This window comes from Hylobates moloch, unplaced genomic scaffold (assembly GCF_009828535.3).
Source record: "Hylobates moloch isolate HMO894 unplaced genomic scaffold, HMol_V3 SCAFFOLD_7, whole genome shotgun sequence".
In the NCBI taxonomy this organism is placed as follows: Eukaryota; Metazoa; Chordata; class Mammalia; order Primates; family Hylobatidae; genus Hylobates; species Hylobates moloch.
This window is the reverse complement of record NW_026652282.1, coordinates 13,446,502-13,465,368: the sequence shown is the minus strand read 5'-3', so window position 1 is coordinate 13,465,368 and position 18,867 is coordinate 13,446,502. Positions and strand designations below refer to the sequence as shown.

At 44.4% G+C, this 18,867-nt stretch overlaps 2 protein-coding genes across 2 annotated transcripts in view; one reads left to right on the top strand and one right to left on the bottom strand.

Annotated features, from left to right (window-relative positions):
- Positions 1 to 18,867, top strand: part of CTPS2 (CTP synthase 2) — a 113,907-nt gene that overhangs the window by 47,998 nt on the left and 47,042 nt on the right. The window contains exon 12 of the mRNA XM_032756631.2: positions 17,892 to 17,988. Coding sequence (XP_032612522.1) covers positions 17,892 to 17,988 — 97 coding nt within the window. The remainder of the gene's footprint in view (positions 1 to 17,891; positions 17,989 to 18,867) is intronic.
- S100G (S100 calcium binding protein G) lies at positions 521 to 4,315 on the bottom strand. Its single transcript, XM_032756633.2, has 2 exons — positions 4,181 to 4,315; positions 521 to 625 (listed from the first exon to the last, which is right to left on the bottom strand). The coding sequence occupies exons 1-2, from the start codon at positions 4,313 to 4,315 to the stop codon at positions 521 to 523; spliced, it is 240 nt and encodes a 79-aa protein (XP_032612524.1).

The following is an 18,867-nucleotide window of genomic DNA, read 5'->3' as shown; positions in this document are numbered from 1 at the left end:
CCCAGGCTGGAGTGCAGTGGCACGATCTCGGCTCACTGCAAGCTCCGCCTCCCGGGTTCATGCCATTCTCCTGCCTCAGCCTCCCGCGTAGCTGGGACTACAGGCGCCCGCCACCACGACTGGCTAATTTTTTTTTTTGTATTTTTAGTAGAGATGGGGTTTCACCGTGTTAGCCAGGATGGTCTCGATCTCCTGACCTTGTGATCCGCCCGCCTCGGCCTCCCAAAGTGCTGGGATTACAGGCGTGAGCCACCGCGCCCGGCCTCTCTTTTTTAAATCTATAGAATTAGTTGAATCGGACTAAGGTTACTTTCAAGTCTATTATGTTATGAGGGTCAGTACTTACTTAGCAAAGTAAGGTATGTCTAATAATTTCTTTATTAATAATAACTGAACCTTACAGCCAGATCATTAGAATTGCAAAGAATTAAACCAGAGACTTTGGGGGATTCCACATAGGATAAGACCACAGCACAGGCGCTCTTCCTCCAGTGCTCAGGGTTCTATTTTGTTTTCTCCTTCACTGGGATATCTTTTTTACTAATACTTGGAATTCTTCAAAACTAACTTCTCCATCTCCATTCTTGTCCAGTTCTTGAAAGAGATCATCTGGGGTGTTTGGACCCTGTTTTAGATAAAAAAGGATACGAGAAGGGAGGGGAGAAAAAATGAATCAGTTACTGCTACACGTTCTCAGAAATTAGAGGCCTTGGGTCTGTGTGCCAAGAAGGCAGCCCAGGTTTCCAGTGACATGCGTCTAACAGCTAACAGAGAGAAACCAGCTTTAGCTGTTGTGTTGCTCCGTGTCATAGAACTGGCTACCTTTTTGTCCTCCATATCACACATTTGTTATTTTAATACAATGTGTATTTTAATACAGTTGTTTTCTTATGTCCTCTTGGGTCTTTTTCTATATGCCTCTAAAAACATTCTTCTGAGAAGGGATCTGTGGGCTTCACTGGATTGCCCACGGCACACAAACAGTTGAGGACCGCTGCCCCAAGGTTTTCCTGGGAGCTGGGGTTGTCTCCTGCTCCAGGGCTAGGGCTGACATATTACATGAGGCAGCAGGCTGGGAGGGCTCCTTCTGTAATCCTTCCGATCACCCTATGAGGGAGATCTACTTTACAGGTGGGGAAACAGGCTCATTGACAGCCAGTCACTTGCTTGAGGGTCCACAGCTGGTTAGCAGAGGGGTTGGGGTCCACACATTGACTCCAGAGCTCAACCCCTTAACTAACCACCACCCAGTTTTTCCCAAACGTTGAGCTATGCAAAATGACTTTGGCTCAATGGTTGCCATGCTTTAGCATGCATCAGAATCACACGTTGGGCTTGCTGACCTTGGTAAATACAGACTGCCAGCCCCACCTCCAGAGTTTCTGATTCACTAGGCCTGGGGTGGGGCCTGAGAATCTGTAAACAAGGTCTTGCTTTGTCACCCAGGCTGGAGTGCAGTGGCATGATCACAGCTCACTGCAGCTTCCACCTCCTGGGCTCAAATGATCCTCCTGCCTCAGCCTTCCGAATAGCTGGGACTAAAGGCGTACGCCACCACACCTGGCTAATTTTTTAAAATTTTTAATAGAGACAAGGTCTTGCTGTGTTGTTGAAGCTGGAGAATCTATATTTTCAACAGCTTCCCAGGTGGTGCCAATGCTGCTGCTCTGGGACCACACTTGGAGAACCACTGCTTGAGATGCCATGTGAGATCGTGTGCAGGCTTTTTGACTACTGAACTTCCTGCAGTGTCTTAAGCGGACTTAATTTTTGTCTCTACCATAAAACTCTAATCTTAAAGCCATTACTACTTGGACTTTCAGGTAGGAGTCTATCTGTGCAAAATACTACTTAGAAAACCGATTGAAATAACAGTTCAGTTTGTCAGTTTCAAATTAGACTATATTATATATATGTATATATAAATTGTGGTAAAAAACACATAACATTGAATTTACGCTCTTAATCATTTTTAAGCATACAGTTCAGTAGTGCTAAGTAGATTGACAATTTTGTGGAACACATCTCTATGGAAGATATATTTTAACCCCTAAGATTCCTACAAAAACACTTAGCACTTTGCTTTGATTACAAGACCAAACTGTAAGTTACTTATTCAGCCTTTGATTTATGAATATGAAACACTGTTTTCCTGAAGCCTTTACTAGATTCTAAACCACACATGGTGATGATATATGTAAACAGAGTATGGCGGAAAACCTTAGTAATGGAAACCTTATGGAAATATAATCAGGTACATGTAAGTAGACTTTCAGAACTTACCATTAGTCTTCCTACGTTGTTCCAGATTATGTCTTACGTACTTTTTGTAGGAAAGACATAAAGTATAGAAAAAGTTACCCATGTTACCTTTTGAAACAACTTGTTTGAGTACATGGCCTAGGCTTTCCTGTTAGATGATTATTTTTCTTCCTTTTAGAAAAAAATAAAGGGTTTTTTAAAATTTTAAACTTTTTCACTAACTTGTTTTGCTTTTTAATTAAAAAGTCCCTTTTTCTGCTAGTGACTTTAACTGTTTTTACAAGTTCTTCTATATTTCTTTTTTTTTTTTTTTTTTTTTGAGATGGAGTCTCGCTCTCTCACCCAGGCTGGAGTGCAGTGGCGCGATCTCAGCTCGCTGCAAGCTCCGCCTCCCGGGTTCACGCCATTCTCCTGCCTCAGCCTCTCCGAGTAGCTGGGACTACAGGCGCCCGCCACCACGACTGGCTAATTTTTTTGTACTTTTAGTAGAGACAGGGTTTCACCGTGGTCTCGATCTCCTGACCTCGTGATCCGCCTGCCTCGGCCTCCCAAAGTGCTGGGATTACAAGCGTGAGCCACCACGCCCGGCTATATTTCAACTATAAGAAAATGAGAAAATATCAGATTATGGGGTCATTGAATTCAGCTTTTTTTCTTTTTTAGTATTAAAAACAGAAGTCTTTCCAATTGTCATATTGGCAGAAGGGATATTTCTGGTTAAAATCTGGAGAGCTGGTTAAAATATTTGAAGAAATGTTCTCTCCTGAAGTTAGAGCTAAATAGTGACTGAGTCATACGAAACAAGTGCATAGTCACTTCGGTTGTGAAGATGGTTTTTAACTGCAAAATGACAATGACTCTCTCGTTTGAGTCCTCTGCTTGACTAGGCCCAACCTTGGGCTTCCCTCTCTGTCCTTGTACCTGACTACCCTTAATATTTGATCACCTGGCCTGCCTTCAGCTAGAATCCTATCAAGGCAATTTAGCCAGAAACTCCTTATCCTGGATATTTCCTTGGTAATTTTCTATCCACTGGCCCCCCACCCTGCTCCATGGTCATAAACCCCCACTTACCCTTTTTGGAGTTGAGCCCAATCTCTCTCCCCATGGCAAGAACCCATTTCAGTGGTCCCTATATGGATCGCCATGGCCCTCCTGGAGTAAGTTGCCTTACCATCTTTAGCAAGTGTTCTGAGTCAGTTTTTTCTTTAGCAAAAGGAAAGAAAGTACTGTATATTGGAGCGAGGAGGATCAGCTCTTCTCTGCACTCTGTTGCCTTGAATGCATTTTGATTTTGACAACTCTGGGGTGATTTTGATGTGAAACTTTATGGCCCAGGAAATTTAGTCCTTTCTTGGAAGTTGTTTAGAAATGCATGGTTGCCTCATTAACACAAATTTAAGTGACGAACACAAATTTAAATGCTTTTGAAATATAAATGAGTGCTGACAAGGCAATTTGTCAGTGGGTTTTCCTAACAGACTGCTAAGTAAGTGTTGGTCTTGTTGAGGGATTTTACATATAAAAATGAAGCCTGTCCAAGGCCAGCTAACACTATTTTGCAGTCCTCTTTGTTTTCCTAAAGCCTGGCACAGAAGTACTGAATCCATGCTGAAGGCTTTAGTGGGTTTGCTTGGTGACTTGTGGGTCTTCAGGCATAGCTTGGCATTGCTTCCATTTATCATGGTTAGTCCTGCAGAGTCCTGTGCTGAGGCTGCAGGAGGGATAGAAGGCTTGGCCCTTGTTTTCTGAGAGCTTGCCTTCTGAAATGTGGCCTGACTTAAGGGGAAGAAACCCCACCTGCATGTGTCCTCCCTCAAGCAACGGTCCCTATAAGGCTCTACCAGAGTCCTCTCCCCTCCCTCCCTCTACTCCCACCATCAGTCCCATTAAGCGGGCTTTGCGGATGGCCACTTACTTTGAGTAAACTGGGGAATTCAGCCTGAATCAATAGCTTCAGTTCATCCTTTGACAACTGGTCTGGATCACCTTCTTTGGCTGCATATTTTTCAAAAATCCTCTTCAGTTCCTCAGGAGACTTTTTAGTACTCATTCTGGTGTCCTATAAATTGGGAAAAAAATAAACTTACCAAAAAGTTGAAGTAGAGTTTTGTGCTGAGGGTTGTCTGCAGGATTTTAGTGCCATTGGGCCATTTCCTTGGCATAAATGGGGAAGAATAAGGAAAAGAGAATGTCGGGGTCGGAACAGCACCAGTAACTGCCAACATGTTTTAAAAATAAGCATCTTAGGCCGAGGACGGTAGCTCACGCCTGTAATCCCAGCACTTTGGGAGGCCGAGGAGGATGGATCACTTGAGGTCAGGAGTTCGAGACCTTGGAAGCCTGGCCAACATTGTGAGACCCTGTCTCTATACAAAAATTAGCCGGGTATGGTGGCGCGTGCCTGTAGTCCCAGCTACTTGGAAGAAGGAGGCAGGAGAATCGCTTGAACCTGGGAGGCGGAGGTTGCAGTAAGTGCGATGCCACTGCACTCCAGCCTGAGCGACAGAGCGAGCCTCCGTCGCAAAAAAAAAAAAAAAAAAAAAAAGACATCTTAGATAGTATGTTAAATGTCTGTTCTTAGAGTACATTTGTTAGGAGATGGTCCCTGGAGCCAAACATTTTTATTAGTAATTAATGACATTCTTCACTTTTTATGTACCTGATCTGCACTCTGCAGGCTGTGGTCTTGAAGAATACTTGACCACAGCTTCTAGCTTCTAAGTTACAGGGAATATCTCCAGATGGCATAAACTCACCTTCTCTCCAGACTATTATCTTTCACACCATTCTAAAAGGAAGCAGAATATTAATGCAAACAGAAGGAGCTCTAGGTAGTACCAAAATCACACTAACCTGGTCGCCCAATAGTGAAACAGCTAGAAGAATCAAAGAGGAGTTTGAAGAGCTGAGCAGAATCATGAGACTTTTATAGTCTTTACAGGCACACCACCCTGATTATGAAAATTTCCTTTTGTTGGCCATTTAAGGGTAATTATTAATGGTTTTTGAAACCAGGGCTTAAGACTGCATGAACCCGATAATTAAGGGCAAGATCCAGTAAAGGTCCATCTCGACAGTTGCTTCATGGTTCAGAGTCCTAAGTGTAAGCTTGGATTTTTTTCCCCCTGAGATTATATTTTCCCTCCAATGTAGAATTATATTTGCTCACAGTTCACATTTCATAAAGCCTAGATCTAGAGGATTATTTTCAATTTAGTTGTATATTTAGGCTTTAAAAAATAACTTTCTTCATATCCAGAAAAAAAAAAATGCTGCCCTGTGCGGTAGCTCATGCCTGTAATCCCAGCACTTTGGGAGGCCGAGGCAGGAGGATGGCTTGAGGTGAGGAGTTTGATACCAGCCTGGTCAACACAGCAAGACATTTCTACTGGAAAATTTAAAAAATCAGCCAGGCGTGGTGGTACATGCCTGTAGTCCCAGCTACTGTAGAGGCTGAGGTGGGAGGATTCCTTGAGCCTGGGAGGTTGAGGCAACAGTGAGCCATGATTGTGCCACTGCACTCCAGCCTGGGTGACAGAGTGAGATCCTGTCTGTCATAGAAGGACAGTATTACATAGTTGAAAAAATTACAGTATGGCCATTGAAGTCCTTCTGATGCCTTTACATATTAGCAGCTTAAATATTTGAATACATGAATGAATGAATGGAAGTATTGCTTCAGAAGCAGGAAAGTGGAAAGAAGATACTCAATAATTTGTGGTTTTATTTGGCAAATCAATATTGAGTAACATGGTCATTTTTTCAGCTCTTTCATTATTTGTTGGTCCTATGTCTACTTTTTATTTCTCATTATCCTTTTCCTTACCAAATATATTTCGTTATCATTCGAAAAACTTGTGAGAACACTCGACTTACTCTTGTTCAGCTGGAAATACTTCAAACTTTTTGGACCTGCCATGATTTAAAATTGCCAAGGAAATTGATTTCTACTGGAAAGAGTTCCATGAAATAAGTAGGACATTTCCAAGGGACATTGATCTAATGCTGATTGTAACTCACAGGAAGGGGTTTCAGGTGGATTTTAAGAGCACTTTACAGCTTTGAAACACTTGTACACTTCCATACTTACAGAATTTTCTCTGACTCTGCCTTATATCACCTACAAACTGAGGACTGAACTATTGGGACTGTGTTTCTCCCTGATGTTTCTCCGCTCTAAAATTCTAGGGCCTTATTTACATTGGAGAACAAATGGGAAATCTAATAGAATTCCTTAAAAGCTTCCCGCCAGTCTTGAGCATTTATCATTCCATGTGTCTTTGCTGTCTTGTATATATTCTTCTTGTTTTTGTTATGGATTCTTTGACTTTGCTATGCACCAATATAGAATATGTATTAACTCACTGGTTGGAGTAAAGACAGGCATTTTATTTTTAGTTATAAGATTTTACACAAAAATATTCTGATTTTGGCAATGCATTTTAATCAAGATTTTAGAAAATTGCCAGTGTTTTTACACATATGTTCTGTTTTCCTGGGAGGAAGTAGGCTTTTGTGCTTAATCATAACAAGAACTATCTTTTTTAAACATCTTTTAAAAAATATTTCAGATCTACAGAAAAGTGGCAAGAATAGTGCAATGAACACCAGTCTGCCTTTCGACTAGATTCACTAATTGCGAACATCTCCACATTTGCTTTCTGTTTCTCTGGACAGATACTTTCCTCCACCCCTGAGTCATTTGAGAATCAATTACAAACATCCAGATGCTTCCCCCCGAACACCTCAGCATCTGTCTCCTAAGGACAAAGACATTCTCCTACGTAACCACAATGCCATTATCATAGCCCACATCAAATCTCTCCAATTGTTGAATAGCATCTTAAATCATCTTTTCTCTCAAATTACCACTTGTGAGCTAAAATCAAATGGGGTGTTTATTATATTTCTTGCATCTGGTTTTTTTGTTTGTTTTCTTGAGGCCACTTCACTGTGTCACTCAGGTTGGAGTGCAGTGGCGCAAACACAGCTCACTGCAGCCTCAACCTCCGTGGGCTCAGGTGATCTTCCTACCTCAGCCTGCCGAGTAGCTGGGACTACAGGCATGTGCCACCATGCCCGGATATATATATATATTTATTTATTTCTTTCTTGTAGAAAAATACAACATGGGTTTTGCCATGTTGCCCAGGGTGGTCTCCAACTCCTGGGCTCAAATGATCTGCCCGCCTCAGTCTCCCAAAGTGCTGGGATTACAGGCATGAGCCACTGCACCTGGCCTATTTTTTGCAACTGTATTGAAGAAATGATTTTTAATAACTATATGTCATCTTAGTAACGATATAGGATGAAAGATAACATGTTCTATATAACACGCCCATATATTACATATGACATGTGTATGTATATATAAAAATTATCTCTAAGAAAAACTTTTGGAGCAGTATTGGTTAATAGTCTTTTAGGCTACAGATCTCTTCTTTCAAGGGACAACTTCTGATTAGAATCAGCCCAATGCGGCTGGGCGCACTGGTTCACGCCTGTAATCCCAGCACTTTGGGAGGCTGAGGTGGGCGGATCACCTGAGGTCAGGAGTTCGAGACCAGCCTGACCAATATGGAGAAACCCCATCTCTACTAAAAATACAAAAATTAGCCAGGCGTGGTGGTGCATGCTTGTAATCCCAGCTACTCGGGAAGCTGAGGCAGGAGAATTGCTTGAACCCGGGAGGTGGAGGTTGCGTTGAGCTGAGATCCTGCCATTACACTCCAGCCTGGGCAACAAGAGAGAAACTTTGTCTCAAAAAAAAAAAAAAAAAAGAATGGGCCCAATGCTGCCTATTGTTAGAATTTATATTTGTAGTGAATGCTAGCAAAACTTGAACTTGAAAAACAGCCTGTGGGGCTTCTTAAGTTTTTACTTGCTCACTTCTACCAGTCACATCTCTTGCCTCTTATTTTTCTCTTTACCCATAGACTTAAAAGCATGAGGGTAAACTTGCACTTGGAAACATGAAAAATCCACTAATAGATACTCTCGTGAAACATTAACTAAAAATATATGGACACAAGTGATAAATACAGGGTGTGTTCACAAGAGTGCGTTTTGAAACTAGAGAAGGGGGGAAAATGACAGGCACAAGGGTAGTAATGGAAAAATGGAGAGGCAAAGGTTATTTATCATCTCACTGTTCAATTGTTTGATCTTTGGACAGACTTAATTTTTCCTACGAAAGCCAGGGGTAACATATTTTAAGAGCTCTGGGCACCACAGGCTTCTGTGGGTTATTCTGCTTGAAGGTGACAGCATGGAATGTCTTGAAAAGCACCTTCGGGAAGAGGGTACAGTGTTAGTACCTGGTCCCTGCGAAACAAAATGGGTGTGAAATGCTATCCATGGGTTCTTACTATCTTTGATCCTGAAGTTTAAAAGAGACCTTGAATACTCAAATGCTACTTTCCCAGAAAGTATAGCTCGCTTGTCACCTCACCTGGTGTCTACCTTCCCTGGACCTTCAGACAAAGTTCACTTCCAACCTTTGCCTGGGCTGTGAGGCTCACCGTCTTTTGGGTCAGCCCATGCTCACCTTCAGCAGTTGAGTTCCCAGAGGTCTCCTGACCATAGCCTGTGCTTCTTGAGGGCGTATTTTTACCATGGGCAGTGTGCTGACCTAGGCACCCAACTCCCATGGCCTCCTTAAATCCTTGCTGCAACTTTATGAAGTGGATGCTGTTGGTCCCCCCAGTCTGTAGAGACATCCAAGGACCTGCTCAAGGTCACATTGCTGGTCAGTAGTAGAGCTGGGATTCAAGTTCAGGCCCAGCCTGCACCCTCAACCACCATGCCACATGCACCTCCCAGGAGAAGGGCTTCTCTGAGGACAACCGTTGTATGTTAACATGAGGACCACAGGTAGTATCACACGGAAGTGTTATGTTTACATCTGGAGGTATAAGAAGGTTCTTTTTCTGAGGTGTAAAAAAGTTCTTTTCCTGATGAAAATGATATAGGCCTTTGTCTGTTTTGCGCTGCTATAACAGAGTACCTGAGACTGGCTAATTTATAAAGAAGAGAAATTTATTTCCTCACAGTTCTGGAGGGTGGCTGGGAAGTCCAAGATCAAGGTGCTGGCATCTGGTGAGGGCCTTCTTGCTGTGTCATCATGTGGTGGAAGGCATCACATGGGTGAGAGAGAGGTAAGGGGACTGAACTCATCCTTTTACCAGGAACCCATTCCCATGATAACTAACCCATTCCAATGATAATGGCATTAATCCATTCATAGGGGCAGAGCACTTATAACTTAATTGCTTCTTAAAGGTTCCACCTCTCAACACTGTTGCACTGAGGATTAAGCTTGCAACACATCAACTTTGGGGAATGCATTCAAACCATAGCAGCCTTCTTTTACTGGTGGGGAAAAAAACAAGTTTAAAAGACTGGAAAAATACATACGTACTTATGGGACTGCTCATTGATTTCCTCATTGTAGATTCCATTCTCACACTACTTGGTGACACAGCAGCACAGGTTGGAAGCCAGAAACTGGAAACTGCTTCAGGTTAGAGGCAGCACTCTGTCAGGCAGGACTGGGCATAGTGTGTACTCGGCCTCTGAGTAGGGCACCACCCCTGCCTTCCCGTCTGCTGAAGTGACTCACCTGCAACTTGGGACATCCATGAATATCTCAGACACCCCCTCTGCTACTCTGTGGCCCACTGACCCATCCCTTAGTCTCCTCTGTTAGTTTTTAATACACTTAAAACACTGGGAGATTCCAGGCCGGGCGCAGTGGCTCACGCCTGTAATCCTAGCACTTTGGGAGGCTGAGGCAGGTGGATCACGAGGTCAGGAGATCAAGACCATCCTGGCTAACAGGGTGAAACCCCGTCTCTACTAAAAATACACACACACACACACACAAATTAGCTGGGTGTGGTGGTGGGCGCCTATAGTCCCAGCTACTTAGGAGGCTGAGGCAGGAGAATGGCGTGAACCCGGCAGGCAGAACTTGCAGTGAGCTGAGATCGTGCCACTGCACTCCAGCCTGGGCGACAGAGCGAGACTCCATCTCAAAAAAAAAAAAACAAAAAACAAAAAAAACAAAACACTGAGGATTCCATTATTGAGTACTTGATCTGAACTTGACACTGTGTCGAACTCCTCAGTGGAGATGGAAAATAAATAGATCTAATCCTTGTGCTTGATGAGCCTACACTTAATTTATTTGAGGAGATGCATTTATGAAATAATAGAGGAAGTTAAAGCTGTTTGTTGAAGGGGTGGGTTGCCTCTCCACACCTGTGCGTGTTTCTTGTTAGGTGGAACGAGACTTGGAAAAGAAAGAGATACAAAGTATAGAGAAAGAAAAAAGGGGGCCCAGGGGACCAGCGTTCAGCACAGGGAGGATCCCGCCGGCCTCAGATCCCTTAGTATTTATTGATCATTATTGGGTGTTTCTCGGAGAGGGGATGTGGCAGGATCATAGGATAATAGTGGAGAGAAGGTCAGCAGGTAAACACGTGAACAAAGGTCTCTGCATCATAAACAAGGTAAAGAATTAAGTGCTGTGCTTTAGATGTGCATACACATAAACATCTCAATGCCTTAAAGAGCAGTATTGCTGCCCGCATTTCCCACCTCCAGCCCTAAGGCGGTTTTCCCCTATCTCAGTAGATGGAACATACAATCGGGTTTTATACCGAGACATTCCATTGCCCAGGGACGGGCAGGAGACAGATGCCTTCCTCTTGTCTCAACTGCAAAGAGGCGTTCCTTCCTCTTATACTAATCCTCCTCAGCACAGACCTTTTACGGGTGTCAGGCTGGGGGACGGTCAGGTATTTCCCTTCCCACGAGGCCATATTTCAGACTATCATATGGGGAGAAACCTTGGACAATACCTGGCTTTCCTAGGCAGAGGTCCCTGCGGCCTTCCGCAGTGTTTTGTGTCCCTGGGTACTTGAGATTAGGGAGTGGTGATGACTCTTAACGAGCATGCTGCCTTCAAGCATTTGTTTAACAAAGCACATCTTGCACAGCCCTTAATCCATTTAACCCTGAGTTGACACAGCACATGTTTCAGGGAGCACAGGGTTGGGGTGTTAGGGTTACAGATTAACAGCATCTCGAGGCAGAAGAATTTTTCTTAGTACAGAACAAAATGGGGTCTCCTATGTCTACTTCTTTCTACACAGACACAGTAACAATGTGATCTCTCTTGCTTTTCCCCACATTTGTAGTAAATAACGGTATTAGATTCCTATGGCCGTTGTAACAAATTACCACAAACACAGTGGCTTGAAACATCGGAAGTCAGAGATATAAAGTGGTTTGGCAGGGCAGTGTTCCTTCTGGAGGGTGTAGGAGAGAATCCATTTCCTTGCTTTTTCCAGCTTTTAGAGGCCACTTGCCCATGGCCATCCTCCATCTTCAAAGCCAGCAGCATAGCATCTTCCAGTCTCTCTGATCTCTGCTTTGCTGTCATATCCCTTTTTCTGACCCTGACCCTCCTGCCTTCCTCTTTTAAGAGCCTTTGTGGTTACACTGGGCCCACCCTGATAATCCAGAATCTTACCTTCTCGAGAGTCTCAATTTACAGGCTGGGCATGGTGGCTCATTTCTGTAATCCCAGCACTTTGGGAGGCCAAGGCTGGAGGATCATTTGAAGCCAGGAGTTCCAGACCAGCCTGGGCAACATGGCGAAACCCCATCTCTACAAAAAAAGATACCAAAAAATTAGCCGGGCATAGTGGCATGCACTTGTGGCCCCAGCTACTTGGAAGGCTGAGGTGGGAGGATCACTTGAAGCCAGGAGTCAGAGGCTGTAATGAGCTGTGATCATGCCACTGCACCCCAGCCTTGGAGACACAGAGTGAGATCCTGTCTCAAAAAAAAAAAAAAAAGTCCTCAATCACATCTGCAAAGTCCCTTTTGCCACAGATTCATAGGTTTCAGGGACTAGGATGTGGATATCTTTAGGGTGGGGAAGGCGTTATTCAGTCTCCTACAATGAGTTACTGAAAATGAATTGACAATGTATAGGTTATTTATTTGGTAGGCTGAGCATAACAATGGCATTAATTATGAGGCAGTAAGGGGAACTGGAGGGGGCCCCTAAAGCATGAGGAATGGGAGGGAGAAGGCATCTTGGGAAAAGTAGAAAAGGAGGCGGTCTGTGTGTAGGATGGTGGTGGGTAGGAGAGTGGAGGTGCCATTGACAATGGCCCCAGCTAGCTGAGGTAGAAGCTACAGGTTAGAATACACGAGGAGGGCATGGCTAGTCTAGGCTCCTGTGTGAGGTAGGACCTGACAGCCACCCAGAAGAGTTTAGGTTTAGTCTGTAGTGATGGAGGCTGCTGGAGCTAGCAGTGCAACCCAACATTAGGGAAAGTAATGCTGATGTAAAAGTGCTTGATACTTTATGTACAACTTGAATATGACTTAGAATCAAAATCAGAATCAGGCTTGAAAACCTAATGAGCAGTAGGAAAGGAATGAATTGGAGAATACTTGTAAAGAATACTAGAGGAGGCCGGGCGTGGTGGCTCATGCCTATAATCCCAGCACTTTGGGAGGCTGAGGTGGGTGGATTGCTTCAGCCCAGGAATTCAAGACCACCCTGGGCAACATGATGAAACCCCGATGCTACAAAGTGGAAAAAAAAAAATGCTAGAGGAAATTGCTGTGTGTTACTTAAGAGTCTGGAAATAGAAATAGCTGCTGGTGAGCAGGCTTTCCCTTTGTCTCCAGGTGAAATATTCAAAGATGAGAAACAAAAGGAAAGCTGGGCTTACCAGGGTAGGTCAGGTAGGTCCGGTCAGGAATTTCACTGTTGCTAAGAGAACCTAACTCCTGTAGACTTTGTTGTTTAAGGCACTTGGGATACTGTAAAGTCTTGAACTCATTACACTTTTATTGTGGGCTGCAGAAAACATCAGTAAAGGTTAATTAGTGCCATATTTATCCTTACATGCTGATTTTACATCTTCTAAAGCTTTATCACGTATTGATCCTTTTTTATTTTTCTCATGCTATATGGCTCAGTTCCAAGAGGCGACAGATCTGGGGATCAGATGACAGCCAGTATTCAGGCTGAATTAGAGGAAGTAAAGGCAATCCTTTTGCAATGGAAGATGCGTTTTCCTTTCAGATGCAAAAATCTAGAGTATTTTGGAAATGTTGGTGTTAAATCTAAAGCATATTTGAGATTATTTTCTTTAACCACCCCAGTAACAATACAATAGATATGTTTTGAAACTGTGATGTTCTCCTGTCTCTCAGGCTTTTAGTGGAAGGAATGCAAGGAACAAAGACATTTTTGTTCATTTTTGCTGCTGAATCAGGTTGCTTATTTTCACGTGCGTCCGTGTGAAGAGCCCACCAAACAGGCTTTGTGTGAGCAACATGGCTGTTTATTTCACCTGGGTGCAGGTGGGCTGAGTCGGAAAAGAGAGTCAGCAAAGGGTGGTGGATTATCATTAGTTCTTACAGGTTTTGGGATAGGCGGTGAAGTTAAGAGCAATGTTTTGCGGGCAGGGGTGGATCTCACAAAGTACATTCTCAAGGGTGAGGAGAATTACAAAGAACCTTCTTAAGGGTGGGGGAGATTACAAAGTACATTGATCAGTTAGGGTGGGGCAGAAACAAATCACAATGGTGGAATGTCATCAGTTAAGGCTATTTTTACTTCTTTTGTGGATCTTCAGTTACTTCAGGCCATCTGGGTGTATACGTGCAAGTCACAGGGGATGCAATGGCTTGGCTTGGGCTCAGAGGCCTGACACTTATAACCCAAGAGGCAGCCACCCATCATCATCTTGTAGGATCCAGCTTGTAGGATCATCTGATAACTCTGCAAGGCAGCTGGTGTGTCAGGCTTGGGCACCATAGTCTCTGCCTTGCCCTGACCTTCCCCTTCCTGAGTGTTAGGGTTCCACCAGCTGCTGCCTGGCAGCGTTCTTTGCCTGAGTATGCGATGGTGATGCTTTTCTCCTTTCACTGATGTTCAGGGCAACATTTGGTACTGGAGACCTATTTTCACCTGCTTCCCACCTCTTCTCTAGCATTTTTTGGCTTCTCCACCGGTTCCTACGCTAGCATATTTTAATCATTTACCCCTTGGATTTTCTTTCTGTGCTATCATTTCAGGAGAAGGTAGTGTTTATTACTTCTGAAAACAGCAGGGATAATGTGAACTGATACCCTAGTGTAAGGCCTAAATACTACATTTTACTCTTGATGACTTAAACTTGTATTTTCATTAGTAAAATACTATGTGCAAAGTTTAAAAAGCCAACAGTTCTGAAAAGCCTATAATGACAAAGTCGTTAATCCTCACTCCCACTCTTTAGCTTCTTCTAGCTCTTTCTCCTGGTGTTTGTCTCCATGTTGCTAAATGATCTCATAGTATTCTTTGAGGACTTTTTAGACTTCTCCCACTTTGTTGAAGGAGTTTTTAATGCTCTTAGGCAGCCCCTATGCCCACTGCATTTTCCTTCTCTCCCCACCTCCCACCCCTACACTTGACTTTTGGAAATATTTTCTGGTCTTCAAGTGTTTGTCAAGTTCATCCCAAGTAAGCAGTAAGGCAGGTTTCCTGTTCTTTTTCTTTTATTTTCTTTATATTTTTGAGACAAGGTCTTGCTCTGTCGCCCAGGCTGGAGTGCAGTGGTGTGATCATAGCTCACTGCAACCTCCGCCTCCTAGGCTCAAGCAATCTTTCCACCTCAGCCTCCTGAATAGCTAGGACTGCAGCCTGTGCCACCACACCCAGCTAATTTTTGTATTTTTCGTAGAGACCATTTTGTCCGGGCTGGTCTCGATCTTCTGGCTCAAGTGATCTGTCTGCCTTGGTCTCCCAAAGTGTTGGGATTGCAGGCGTGAGCCACTGTACCTGGCCTCCTGTTCTTAGTTGGCTAATTTTACTCTAATCTCAATGCTTCATACCAGAATATTTCTTTTTTTTTTTTTTTTTTTTTTTTTGAGACGGAGTCTCGCTCTGTCGCCCAGGCTGGAGTGCAGTGGCGCAATCTCGGCTCACTGCAAGCTCCGCCTCCCGGGTTCACGCCATTCTCCTGCCTCAGCCTCTCCGAGTAGCTGGGACTACAGGTGCCCGCCACCACGCCCGGCTAATTTTTTTGTATTTTTAGTAGAGACGGGGTTTCACCGTGGTCTCGATCTCCTGACCTCGTGATCCGCCTGCCTCGGCCTCCCAAAGTGCTGGGATTACAAGCGTGAGCCACCGCGCCCGGCACCAGAATATTTCTTGAATACCAACCTTGCCAGTAACTGAACAAACTACATGTAAAGACTCTTCTTGGGTATTGGGTATTGGGACCCAACACAGTGAGGAAGACTGAAGAGTCGTAGTGCACTTCTATCAAGAAATTAGGGGAGGTTATCCCTGTAGTCTGCCTAGATGGTTCAGGTTGTCTGAAACTTAAATGGAAGTTGAGGCTCTGAATACACATAGGACTTCTGAATCTGTGGCAGGTAGGGCAGTCTTACCTGATTTAGAGAATACATAGAGAGGCCGGGCATCTATGTGCAACTCAGCTTCATCAGCCAGAAGCGAATGCCCTCTCTCGCCTCACTCCAGTAATACTTAACCTAGCCATAATTAGCCAACCAAAGATAGAAACAAGATGCCAAGGCCAAGAGCACTTGAGAATTGAGCAGTCCATCTAACAAGGGAGGTCATCAAGTTTCTTCTCCACCCTTTCCCTGAAGTAACTCTTGGAGCGTGCTTGGGACACTGGGTTCAGATGGCTCGGAAAGTTCTGGGGCACTGATAAGATCAGACATTTTCTTGGGAATTTTTTACCTCAGAAAATTCCAGTTGTCAAAGATTCCTGTAGAGCAATATGTGACAATTACAGTATGGGGAAAAAAAAACAACAACAAATGAAAGGTTTTATGAGAGGGAAGCTCAGGCAATTCCATTAGAACAGGTCGACTCACCCAAATGTAGTCTGTTCTAACAACTTTAAAAAAGAAGATGAAATGAAACCATGAGATCGTAGTGAACAGAACTGAGAAAACAGATGAATTATGAGACTCAGCAGGATAGGCTTTTCATAAAAATCACCTGTTTCTCAATTTCTGCAGTGTGATTGTGATCATAAACATAAAGCCACTCCAGCTCTCAAAGATTGACTGTCTCTCCCACAAAGCACTCGCCAGACACAAACTGAGAGAAAGGCAGGGATGGGGAAGAACCTCGTTCTGTGAGGGCACAGAGAGAGGACCCTGACTCGGCTATGGCTCCCAGAAATACCAGCTCCTGGAGTGGCTGATGTTGGATAGTGGAGCTAAGATTTCAGGGTTAAGGATGGTTTCATTTAGGAAAAGAGGGCAGAGGAATGGGAGGAGATTGTCCAGGCAGAGGGCACAGCGTGGGCCAAGTCGCCATGGTGGGAGGAATGGAGATGCAGTTGAAAAACTCAAAGAACCCGCACTCAGGGTGAGAGGGGCAGGGAATATAAGATAAGGCTGGACGGTTAGGCTGGCCTGATACCATGAGGTCAAGGGTTTCAAGCAGGAAAAATGCCGCACTAAGATTTGCTGTGTGAATAGACCACTCTGCCTGCAGTAGGTAGGGTGTGCTGGGGCCATGGGAATGTTGAGTGGCCAGTCAGTGAGCCATTGCTGTAGCCTGGGAGAGGGCTGGAGAGAAGTGGATGGATGTGGGAATTCTGGAGGGGATAAATCCACAGAACTTGACAGAGTGGCTATGAGGTAGAGGGAGTGATCAAGGGTGCCACTTAAGTTTCTGACCTACAGAGTGTGCTAGACTGGATGATACTACTCCTTTTCTTTTCTTTTCTTTTTTTCTTTTCTTTTCTGTCTTTCTTTCTTTCTTTCTTTTTTTGGAATCACTCTAATGGTTTTCTATAAATAGGTTCTTTTGGTATACCTTTCCACAGTACAAGTACTGATAGATTTGCTTATGGAAAATCTTTAGGGAATGCACTGGGCAGTGGGAAGAGGGTTATCATGAAAGATGTGAACACCAAAGTGGGAGGCCTCAGCAATCCAGATCCTGAAGTCTGAGGACTACTTGGAACTGACGGTTTGAGTAATGGCAGGAGGGACATCATCAAGATGCTCCTGATGCATTGTTTTATAAGTGATTTAAGTGAAAGATGAGAAGCAGATGGAAAGGAAGTACAATGTGCGGTGTGTCTATGTCATGCCTGTATTTATTTATTTATTTATTTATTTATTTTTTTGAGACAGAGTCTTCCTCTATCACCCAGGCTGGAGTGCAGTGGCGCGATCTCGGCTCACTGCAAGCTCCGCCTCCCGGGTTCACGCCATTCTCCTGCCTTAGCCTCTCCGAGTAGCTGGGACTACAGGCACCCGCCACCACGCCCAGCTAATTTTTTGGTATTTTTAGTAGAGACGGGGTTTCACCGTGGTCTCGATCTCCTGACCTCGTGATCCGCCCGCCTCGGCCTCCCAAAGTGCTGGGATTACAAGCGTGAGCCACCGCGCCCGGCCTGTCATGCCTGTATTTAAACATGATTGTTGGAAAGACTGATCAAATGTTATAGTTTAGGGACCATGCTTACCCAATGATCATTCCTTTAAAAGTAAAGCTTGAAATTTGGGAAATGACATTTTTACAAGATGGCAAAACTGGACTTGTTTTGTTTTCTAAGGTGATTGATATGCCTGAGCACAACCCTGGCAATTTGGGAGGAACAATGAGACTGGGAATAAGAAGAACTGTTTTCAAAACTGAAAATTCAATATTAAGTAAGTTTCCCATATTGTTTATTTTACAAGATGTCGGATGTTGCTCATGTGACTGCAGGTGCCCAGCACTCTGGGTGGTGGAGACTCACCCCTGCCCCTTCCAGCATCCTCAGAGGGCCCTGATTCTCCCTCTTCCCATCTCCCCTGCCCTCACTGACCCTCTGCTCTGGGCATTCCTCTCCCTAGTAAGCTTGTCCCTTGGGCTGGCCTCAGTAGAACACACTGAATGCCCCTCCGCATTTGATCTGCATGATTCCCTGTTCATTGGGCTGTTTTGTGAGTTACCGATGCTCCTGGGGACGAACTTGGACTGGGAGAGAGAGCCCTGATTCACACTCAGTTCTTTTGAATCCACGGTTCTCTCCATTACATTTGAACCGGTTCCCTGTTTAATGTCTGTTTGCCTGGTCTTAGTGACTCACAAATGAACTTCCGAGTAGGAGGGCAGTTGGGCACCTCAGAAGCGTATTTCTCTGTTCCCTGGCAGCCCCAGTGTGGGGAGATGGCTCGCCATTTGGTATTTGCTGATCTTTCCACTCCCCATAAGGTTAATTCTAATTTCTGTGGAACTTTTTTCATAAATTAGCATATTATATAAGAATAACTTGGCCGGGCGCGGTGGCTCACGCTTGTAATCCCAGCACTTTGGGAGGCCGAGGCGGGCGGATCACGAGGTCAGGAGATCGAGACCACGGTGAAACCCCGTCTCTACTAAAAATACAAAAAAATTAGCTGGGCGTGGTGGCGGGCGCCTGTAGTCCCAGCTACTCGGAGAGGCTGAGGCAGGAGAATGGCGTGAACCCGGGAGGCGGAGCTTGCAGTGAGCCGAGATTGCGCCACTGCACTCCAGCCTGGGCGACAGAGCGAGACTCCGTCTCA